The sequence below is a fragment of the Setaria viridis genome, chromosome 7 (genome assembly GCF_005286985.2).
Source record: "Setaria viridis chromosome 7, Setaria_viridis_v4.0, whole genome shotgun sequence".
Lineage (NCBI taxonomy): Eukaryota > Viridiplantae > Streptophyta > Magnoliopsida > Poales > Poaceae > Setaria > Setaria viridis.
In genome coordinates, this window is record NC_048269.2 from 30,101,128 (window position 1) to 30,111,653 (window position 10,526).

Sequence of the window (10,526 nt, forward strand, 5' to 3'; positions counted from 1 at the left end):
GACAGTTGAAATAGCAGTTCTGATTGGCACTTGTAATATCCTAAACAAGTATGGTCTTCAATCTTACGCAATAGGCTAGAAATCAAACATGACCAAGTCAAAGTTTTACCTAGCTTCTTGATTGAGTTAAGTGCACATCGCTTCCTCTTCAACCAAAACTTTTTAGAAAAAAGAGAAAAATAACGTTTGGTAGCCAGGTGAGTTTCAAATTCACGCGATCTCTTGGCTCACCAGCTAATTCATCCAAAATTTTAAGCTATATATCCGAAATGGTGAGCGATGCATGAAGGCATGAATGGAGCTCTGACCTTTCTTTCACCTGTCCAGCTCGACGCGCAAGAGCTATCTCAATTCTCAAATCCAAAACCATGGGTGCAACAATGTGCAGCCACCTTCTCCTCCTCTCGTTCATGCTACTTTCTCCCATAGCCTTCGCCGCCGGCGTCGCCGACACGATCGGCACGGGCCGCAACATCACCGACAGCGAGACGCTCGTCTCAGCCGACGGGACATTCACCTTGGGTTTCTTCTCTCCCGGGGTGTCAACTAAGAGATACCTCGGCATCTGGTTCTCCGTATCCGACGACGCCGTCTGCTGGGTGGCAAACGGTGACCGCCCCATCAATAGCAACTCTGGCGTGCTGGTGATCAGCAACACGGGAAGCCTTCTCCTGCTAGATGGCGGGGGCCAGATCGTGTGGTCGACGAACTCGAGCGGCGCCTCTTCAGCGGAGGCTCAGCTGCTTGACAACGGCAACCTGGTCGTGCGCGACCGAGGCAGCAGCACCATCCTGTGGCAATCGTTCGATCACCCGTCGAACACCTTGCTGTCCGGCATGAAGCTGGGCAAGAACATATGGACCGGCGCCGAGTGGTACCTCACGTCGTGGCGTTCCGGCGATGACCCGTCGCCGGGAGCCTACCACCGCGTGCTGGACACGAGCGGGCTACCCGACCTCATCGTATTGCAGGGCCATGTCAGGACTTACCGCACTGGCCCGTGGAACGGCCGGTGGTTCAGCGGCGTTCCGGAGGTTACGACGTACATGGACTTGGTCACGCGCCAGGTGACGACGAGCCCGGGGGAGATATCCTATGGCTACACTGCTAAGCCCGGCGCTCCCCTGAGTCGTGTCGTGCTGACGGAGACCGGCATGGCCAAGCGCCTGGTGTGGGACGCGGGCACCCGGATGTGGCAGACCTTCTTCCAGGGGCCGAGGGACGTCTGCGACGCCTACGGCAAGTGCGGGGCGTTCGGCCTGTGCGACGCCGGCGCGGCCGCCAAGTCGTTCTGCAACTGCCTAACGGGGTTCAACCCCGCGTCGCCGTCGGCGTGGTCGTTGAGGGATACCTCGGGCGGATGCCGGCGAAAAGTGAAGCTGGACTGTGCCAACGGAACGACGACGGACGGTTTCTTGCTAGTGCGTGGGGTGAAGCTTCCGGACACACACAACGCGACGGTGAACATGAGCACCACGGTGGAGGATTGCATGGCGAGGTGCCTCGCCGACTGTTCGTGCGTGGCCTACGCCGCTGCGGACATCCAGGGTGGGGATGTCCGTAGCGGCTGCGTCATGTGGAGGGATGATATCATCGATCTTCGGTACGTGGACAAAGGGCAGGATCTGTACCTGAGGCTGGCCAAGTCTGAGCTCCCGGCGCCCTCGCCACGGCGGCCATTTCCTACTGCGCCGGTTGTTGGTGCATCAGCAGCGACCGTCGCCGTTGTTCTCATTATTTTGGTTGCCCTATTTGTGATAAGGAGGCGCCGGAAACCTATAATCTCAGGTACTTACTAATCTTTGTTTGGATTTCCCTTTTATTATTTCAACTTGGAACTGTTAACATTACCAAAAGAAAGGCAACTGTTCAGTATTCTAACATTATCCTCTATATGTCGAGTGTTTGCAGTTTTTCATAGTTCTTCCACTGTCCCTTCTACTGAAGGGCACAGTGCTGCTCCGTCCCAACCTTCTATTGGACAGGGCAGTCCTGCTCCAACCGTCCATTCTGTTGAACTGTCTTTTCTGAAGAAGGTTACAAATGATTTCTCCATACACAATACCATTGGTCGAGGAGGATTCAGCGTCGTCTTTGAGGTCAGTGTTAAAATTTGTTCAATAATGTCATAGAAATACTTAGAAGTTAGTTGTAGCACTTTTTGCTTTTTTGGTTTGTAACTTTTTTTCCTCCTAATAAAAATCCGGCAAAGCTTTTGCCGTCCGTTCAAAAAAAAATACTTAGAAGTTATTAGAGATATAGTATCATACCCGCATGCTTTCAAGTATAGAAAAAGTTAGAAGTTTTAAGAGCTTGACAACATGACATAATTGTACAATCACCAGGGGAATTTACCTGATGGTAGAAAGGTTGCTGTAAAGAAGCTCACACAGTCTTCTGCTACCGATGACGGCAGTGAAATTTTCATGAGAGAAGTGAAAGTGATGTCAAATCTCAAGCATGAAAATCTTGCTCAGCTCCTTGCTTATTGCAAGGAAGGAAATGAGCGCATACTAGTCTACGAGTACATGAAGAACAGAAGTTTGAACATTTACATATTTGGTACTTACCATTTTCTTGCACTGCACGTATTATTAATATGTTGTATAGCCATTAATTTTTGGCCGCTTCAAAAGCGCTCATATGCTATTGATGGGACTGACAGCAAGCGATCGCACACGCCGCGCATTGTTGAATTGGGAGAAGAGGCTAGAAATCATTGTAGGAGTTGCCAAAGGGGTTGCTTATCTTCATGGACTAAGCAAGGAAGTGATACACAGGGACCTGAAACCATCCAACATACTTTTAGATGACAATTGGAGAGCCAAGATTGCAGATTTTGGAACAGCGAAAGTGTTCGTCGATGGCCAAACAAATCCGACACAAGTACAAACAGCGTATGACTGAAACCTTTACCTCCTGTCTCCTAATGTTTCAATCCAAATGCAGCAGATTTACTAAGATTCAACACTAAAGATTGCAATAAACATGCATATGACGTTAGTTAACTAGGATGCAGTTGCTTCCTAAGCATATGGCTTCCTTTTAAGTTGTTCCATTTGTGGACGTATTAAAAAAAACTGACGTGTGTTTGTGTTAACTACTAACTGATGAAGGGGATACACGGCTCCAGAGTACGCAGCGCATGGGCGCTTGACACTGAAGTGTGACGTGTATAGCTTCGGAGTCGTCCTGCTAGAGATCATCAGTGGCCAAAGGAACAATGCCAGCCCAACGCTCATTTCCGATGTGAGCATAATGCTAACAAGAAATTCTGCAAGAAGTTAAAATCCCCTCTGTTTACGAATCGATCTTAACTTCGCTGCATTTTTTTGCAGGCCCAGGAATCTTGGAATCAACATAAGATCAAGGAGGACCTCCTCGACGCAGCCGTGGCCCAACCGGAGCCTGAGACTCTCCTTGAGCTGGAGAGATGCGTGCAGATCGGTCTCCTCTGCGTGCAGCAATCGCCGGCCGACAGGACATCCATGGCTGAAGTAGTCGCGATGCTGACGACGAACAGCAGCAGTTCACGGATCCGCCAGTCGGATAGGCAGGTGATCGACGGCATGGCCGCGTCGTCTCCTCTCCGCGAAGCCAACCTCTCGACGCAGGAGGACGCGTCTGGCGCACAAGGCGACTCCATCTATCTCACTTAGCAAGCCCAGCCCGAAGCTGACTGGACAGGGGACCACATGGCCGCAGGTGTGGTGGTCAAATTTTGATCTGTGAGTTGGATCCGTCCTCTGATTATTTCCTCCATTTGAAATGTAGTTCATAAATATTTGTACGCATCTAGACATATTTAGATGTATTTTACGCGTCTAAAAAATCTAAAACAATCTAAATTGACGGAGGGAGTAATTAGCATTCTACACTAATGACGTGAAGCCGTACTGGTCCTTGTTTTTTGCGTTATGGATTCATGTTGCTTGAGTATTACGACAGAGTGTTTTTTTACACTGCATTATTTTCTACTGGTTGACCGTTGACATGAGAGTCAATCTTCAACGTGTTTGCAAGTCTGCTACTGTGAATACAAAATGTTCCACTCATCCACTGCCATGTCGATCAGATCCACAAATGGAGGTCAACTTTCTTGGGGTTAGTGACTTTGTGTCTGTGCTGCAGTCATGAAGAGGAAGACAGCGAGACAAAGCAGTTGACTTTCTTTCTGACTTCTGACCAAATGCGCGACCAACGCGGGCTATCCGCTGAAGTGTATGTAGGCCGGCCGATCTAACCTACGGTAAAAATAGGCCCATCAGCATCCACTTACTAACAGGCCGGGATGAACCACAGTATTATGGGCCTTCGGCGTGTCAGTACATTTTTTAGCCGAGCCCGCGGTCATCATCGTTCGCGCAGGCTCGCCACCTTGATGCGATCGCCAGGCGATCTCTGCGCGCAAAGGAGACCGATCTGGATGCACCACTGAAGCTCCGACAAGTGCTCCGGGTCGTGCAACTTAGTTTCTATGATTAGTGTGATTCCTATTGGGTGCCCGAGTTTGTGCCTTAATTTATGTGATAAACTCTATGTAATTTCGAAACTATTTCTTCTTATATGATATGACAGCGCTCCAGCTAACTTTTCGAAAAACAAAGTACTGGTCAGAGTAAGGCCGCGCCATTGATATTCCACCTTCACGACAGGACGTGGTGTCATGCATCCACCACATGAGAGTGAGCTTGAGCACCACCATGATCTTCTCAAGCATTTTCAACAAAGCGAAGCCAATCAAGTCGAATAAACAAAAGGCAACCAAACAAGTTGACTTCCAATTGTCAATCGTAATACCTCAATCACCGATCTGTTCTTGTTACTTGAACAGGCTCACACAACATAAAAGAATAGAATGTATACGTTGGAACAAACTGTGAGCTGCCTTCAAAGAATTGCAAGTAGGCAATTGACTTGCAATTCCAGTTGCAAATTTTAGACATCCAAAATCATCTCTCTTAGGGCGGATGAGGATAACAATAAAAAAAAGGTGCAAAAGGTCAAATTTTGACCTAGCGAGCTTTAGGATGGATCTAATTAATGCACTAATTCCTCTTCACCCAAAACTTGACTCATTTTATTGTCTTAAAAGAATGTGTTAGCTAGGCCTCAAACTTTGACAATCTCTTTGCCTCTAACACCACCTTGAGCTAAATACAATATATAGCAAGCTCATACATAGCCTTTCTTTGCCAAAAAAAAAAAGAAAAGAAAAAGGCTGACATAAGGTAGGAAGCACCGAACCATGCGTGCAGCTCTAACCTTCCTTTCATATCCACGGCCCGATGAGCATGCAATAGCCATCCTCAACAATGGAAGCAACCTGCAGCTACCTCCTCCTCCTCTCGTTCTTCCTACTACTTCCTCCCAGAGCCTTCGCGGCCGGAGCCGTTGCCGACACGTTCAGCAAGGGCCGCAACATCACTGACAACGAGACGCTTGTCTCCGCCGATGGCGCATTCACCATGGGTTTCTTCTCCCCCGGGGTGTCAACCAAGAGGTACCTCGGCATCTGGTTCTCCGTGTCCATAGACGCCGTCTGCTGGGTGGCCAACCGTGGCCGCCCCGTCAACGACAACTCCGGCGTGCTCATGGTCAGCGACGCTGGGAGCCTCCTCCTGCTAGACGGCTCCGGCCAGATCGTGTGGTCGTCGAACTCCACCAGCAACTCGCCGGTGGAGGCCCAGCTCATTAACTCCGGCGACCTCGTCCTCCGCAACCGGGGCAGCACTACCATGTTGTGGCATTCTTTCGACTACCCGTCGAACGTGTTGCTATCCGGTATGAAGGTGGGCAACGACTTCTGGAGCGGAGCCGAGTGGCACCTCACGTCGTGGCGTTCCGCGGACGACCCGTCGCCGGGGGCCTACCGCCGGGTGCTGGACACCACTGGCGGCCTCCCCGACAATGTCGTGTGGCAAGGCAACGCCAAGACGTTCCGCACGGGCCCGTGGAACGGCCTGTGGTTCAGCGGCATCCCGGAGGTATTGTCGTACTCGAGCTTGATCGAGTATCGGATGGAGATCAACTCGCGGCAGGTAACCTACGGCTACATTGTGAAACCCGGCTCGGCCCCAACCTATGTCGTGTTGACGGACACCGGCATGGTCAAGCGCCTGGTGTGGGACGCAAAAACCCAGGCATGGCAGACCTACTACCAGGGGCCCAGGGATGTCTGCGACGTCTACGGCAAGTGCGGGGCGTTTGGTCTGTGCAACTCCAGTGCGGCGGCGACGTCGTTCTGCAGCTGCCTCAAGGGGTTCAGCCCGGCGTCGCCATCAGCGTGGAACATGAAGGATACCTCCGGCGGATGCCGGCGAAACGTGAAGCTGGACTGTGGCGGCGGGCGGACGACGGATGGTTTCCTCTTGCTGCACGCGGTGAAGCTCCCCGACACGCACAACGCGACGGTGGACAAGAGCATCACCGTCGACGAATGCAGGGCCAGGTGCCTCGCCAACTGTTCGTGCTTGGCCTACGCCGCGGCTGACATCCGGGGCGGCGGCGGCGGCGGCAGCGGTTGCGTCATGTGGACGGATGATATTGTGGATCTTCGGTACGTCGACCAAGGCCAGGATATGTATTTGAGGTTGGCCAAGATTGAGCTCCCGCTGCCGCCGCCGTCCTCGCCCTCGTCGTCGTCTCGGCAGTTTCCCACTGCGGTGGTTGCTGGTGCATCTGCGGCTGCCGTTGTCGCGATTCTTATTGCTTTGTTGATCCTGGTTGTGGTTAGGAAGCGCCGGAGGAGACGGCGATATACAATCTCAGGTAAACTGCTACGTGCCTATTTGTCCTTTTTCTTACCTTGCAACATTTAAGATCACAAAGAACAGGGCAACTCCATATGTATTGCTGATATCTAGTTGCATTTTGAGTGTTGCAGCTGCTCCTGTTCCTGCTCCGGTTGTCCCTTATACTGAACATCAGCCAAGTCCTACTCCGAGTGCCCCTTCTGCTGATCATCAGCTAAGTCCTGCATGGAGTGTCCCTTCCGTTGAACCGCCTAGTCCTGCTTCTGCTAGGACTGTCCCTTGTGTTAAATTGTCAAGTTTGAAGGAGGCAACAGGAAATTTCTCCAAAAGCAATATCATTGGTATTGGAGGATTCGGCATTGTCTATGAGGTTAGTGCGCCTTGGTACTTTTTAATGTGAATTTAATGGTTTCAATTTTATGACATATAATTCGCAGATTATAGGACTACTATATGTTTGTCAAAGCGTGACTTTAAACAATCAAACCATGTTTACTGAAAACTAATGGAGGGAGCATACATTATTGAACTTAAAATTTTCAGATAGAGATATTTTCAATGACCAGTTATTTAACTTCGCATACATCCATGTGACAAAGGTAAACCATTTTTGTAATTATTAAACCTTTCAATATTTTTTTGTTCAAATAATGCTTTGGATAATTGGGTGCACAGATTTATAATGATGATGTCAGTGCAAATTTACAAAGGAGATGTGCTGTTAAAAATCAGGACTATAATTATTTGTTCAATCACCAGGGGCATTTACTTGATGGTCGGAAGGTTGCTGTAAAGAGGCTACATTCTTCTCTAATCGATGAAGGTGGTGAAACATTCATGAGGGAAGTGGAAGTGATGTCGACGCTCAAGCATGACAAACTTGCTCAGCTCCTTTCATATTGCCACGAGGGCAATGAGCGGATACTAGTCTATGAATACATGAAGAACAAGAGTTTGAACATCTACATATTTGGTACTTACTATGAATTTATAATTCTGATAGTATTAACTGTGTGTGTATGTGTATAATTGATGACAATCTTCATCAAAGCTCATATCTGTTATCTATAAAATTGACAGGAGAAGATCCTAGACTTCGTGCTTTACTGAATTGGGAGCGAAGGCTACAAATAATTCGAGGGGTTGCAATGGGTGTTTCTTACCTTCATGGACTATGCAAGGAAGTAATTCACCGGGATCTAAAACCATCAAATATTCTCCTGGATGACAATTGGAGGCCTAAGATAGCAGACTTTGGTACCACAAAACAATTTGTTGTCGACCAGACAGATCCAACACTAGTACAAACAGCGTATGATCGAAACCTCGATTCTTAGCTAATGTTTCAATTCAAGTATAAATAGACTTCTAGTTATTGACGTCTACCTTTATCTTAATTACTACTACTTATTAGATGTTCCTCTTAGAGGCTTTGTTTTAATTATCACCTGAGCAAGTTAGAAAAAGAGATAAATCCTAGAAATTGATTTGTTAAAAAACACCAAACCATAAATTTAGTTAACTATAATATCACTGACAACAACAGCCATAAGATCTAACCTTTTTATAAATTATCCATCTTTTCCGTTATGAAAAAGTTAACATGAATTGTCCAACATAACTATCTTCATCCACCTCTAACATTATGAAAAAAACTAGTCCAAAATATCACAATTCCTGCTTCTAAATTATCTACATATGTGTCATTATGAGAGAAAAAAACTAGGACAAAGCACCCAAATGCCTGCTCCTAAGTTACAACAGTTATCATATGCAAAATTAATGCAAAATGCCGATGTCTTCTATAATTTTGCATGCTTTTCACCTAGGCAATAATTTAGATCTCTCCATCCAGCACTCAATCCTATGGTAGAGCCCAAAGACTAACTTAATACAATTAAGAAAGTATTATGTGAAAGCAACTTTGCATGTGATTCTAATTTTTTAGAAGAATATAATAAGGAAACATGGTTAATAACACAAATTCCGGTTAAATCCTGGAATAAATTTAGAAAAATATGAGCAAGAGCGCTAAGTCAAGGACTCAAACTCTGGTGGGTACGTTCCACCACAACGAACCTCACCAGCTGAGTTACGCTCAGTTCGCACACACATTTGTCACTTCTAAATTTTAAATCATAGCCATTTTTACATACTTCAGATATCCTCGGTGACCAACATGTTCTTTAATTATCCCATTTTCAGAGGGTACACAGCTCCGGAGTATATATTGGAACGGTACTTAACACTGAAGTGTGACGTGTATAGCTTTGGAGTTATCCTACTCGAGATAGTCAGCGGCCAAAGGAACAGAACCACGCCAATGCTCCTTTCTAATGTGAGCACACCGGGAACCATTGAATATATCCTGCTAGGCGCCATTCTGTCTTTTCTTTCTGGTTGAACGATCATGAATTTTGCAACTGTGTTTCGCAGGCCTGGGAATCCTGGAATCAGGGGACGATCAACGAACTGCTGGACTCAGACGTGGCACACCCAAAGCCTGAGCTCCTATTCGAACTGGAGAGATGCGTGCAAATAGGCCTCCTCTGCGTGCAGCAATCGCCCGATGACAGGCCTACCATGGCTGCAGTGGTCACGATGCTAAACAGCAACATCTCGCCGATCCCTCCGCCTAAAAGACCAGTGCCCGACGGCAGGACGGAGTCGCCTCTCCGTGGAGCAGATCGGTCGTCGACGCAGGAGGGGGCATCCGGCACTTCGCGTGACAGCTACACGATCTATCTCACGTAACATGGGCTGGGTCGAAGCGTGAAATCGAAATCACAATGTGTAAACGTGTGTTCTAGAAGTTGGATTCTTTCAGTTTGTTATCCTCAAGAAATTCTTTCAGTTTGGGGGCCTCACTTTACTTCATTCTACCGCACGTCTGTCATTGTTGACACTCCAAAACTACCGTTGAAGTTACTGACGCGTAGCTTGGTTTTTAACCCTCCTGTATATTTTCGAAGATGTATTATCCCGTTGTCTTGATTTTTTTTTATTGTGTAACAATTTTGTAACTAGAGCAGCACACTTGCAAACTTTTTTATTTTGCGGGCACCACATTTGCAAACTTTAAAAAGCCATGTAGTACAACGAGGCCACAAGCATGCATGCAAGTCAAACATGATTATCTAACGTAACGTCATGGTGAGGTTGGAAACATGGGACCCACATCTGCTGGGACATCATGTCAGGGACTAAGCGTCAATGTCACCGTACGGAACTGCTGCATGCATCTATAAAGGCCGGACATAATAATAGATGATTTTGACATGCATGTTCTCTTGTCCATGTTATGTAATTATGTTCCAAGTAATCACTGACAAGTCAGAGCTTAGCTTTTGGTACTTGTAACTTCATGTGATCATGTCATTTTATCACTGCCGGTTTATTTAGTTTATAAGGAATACCCTATTACCGTCAACGACTCACGTAATGAAACTGTAGTTTTATTGGCTTGTACCACCAGTTATAAGGGTTAGTTCACTGTATGTTCCTGATATAACCAGTAGCAGTAGTGAACCAGTGAATCAACACAAGGCAACCCCACCCGGCCGCACATCTTTGCAGCTAGCACCAACTGCTCCCAACTCCCAAGTGCTCTAATATATCACTGCCTTTGTTGCCTTTATCCCAGAAATTGACATCACCTTTAAAATTTTTTGACACATTTACTCCTAAACAAGCTTGCATCTATTCTATCAAAACAGGCCTATGTAACAAACATTCCACGAATTACATTTTCGAGAAACATGAACTATAGTA

At 47.2% G+C, this 10,526-nt stretch overlaps 2 protein-coding genes across 2 annotated transcripts; both read left to right on the forward strand.

Annotated features, from left to right (window-relative positions):
* Positions 1-222: 222 nt before the first annotated feature.
* Positions 223-4,004, forward strand: LOC117862996 (receptor-like serine/threonine-protein kinase SD1-8). Its single transcript, XM_034746554.2, has 6 exons — positions 223-1,788; positions 1,912-2,099; positions 2,346-2,562; positions 2,666-2,897; positions 3,117-3,249; positions 3,339-4,004. Exons 1-6 carry the CDS (start codon positions 369-371, stop codon positions 3,657-3,659), a joined length of 2,511 nt encoding a protein of 836 aa, XP_034602445.1. The 5' UTR covers positions 223-368; the 3' UTR covers positions 3,660-4,004.
* Positions 4,005-5,201: 1,197 nt separating this feature from the next.
* On the forward strand, positions 5,202-9,818 carry LOC117862995 (G-type lectin S-receptor-like serine/threonine-protein kinase At4g27290). Its single transcript, XM_034746553.2, has 6 exons — positions 5,202-6,771; positions 6,887-7,125; positions 7,515-7,728; positions 7,836-8,067; positions 8,961-9,093; positions 9,192-9,818. Exons 1-6 carry the CDS (start codon positions 5,316-5,318, stop codon positions 9,507-9,509), a joined length of 2,592 nt encoding a protein of 863 aa, XP_034602444.1. The 5' UTR covers positions 5,202-5,315; the 3' UTR covers positions 9,510-9,818.
* The last annotated feature ends 708 nt before the right edge of the window (positions 9,819-10,526 follow it).

Coding starts and splice junctions, on each gene's coding strand:
- LOC117862996 (XM_034746554.2), top strand. CDS start 369: ATGGGTGCAACAATGTGCAGCCACCTTCTCCTCCTCTCGTTCATGCTA. Junction 2,100..2,345: donor GATTCAGCGTCGTCTTTGAG/GTCAGTGTTAAA, acceptor TACAATCACCAG/GGGAATTTACCTGATGGTAG. Junction 2,898..3,116: donor CCGACACAAGTACAAACAGC/GTATGACTGAAA, acceptor TAACTGATGAAG/GGGATACACGGCTCCAGAGT.
- LOC117862995 (XM_034746553.2), top strand. CDS start 5,316: ATGGAAGCAACCTGCAGCTACCTCCTCCTCCTCTCGTTCTTCCTACTA. Junction 6,772..6,886: donor ACGGCGATATACAATCTCAG/GTAAACTGCTAC, acceptor TGAGTGTTGCAG/CTGCTCCTGTTCCTGCTCCG. Junction 7,126..7,514: donor GATTCGGCATTGTCTATGAG/GTTAGTGCGCCT, acceptor TTCAATCACCAG/GGGCATTTACTTGATGGTCG.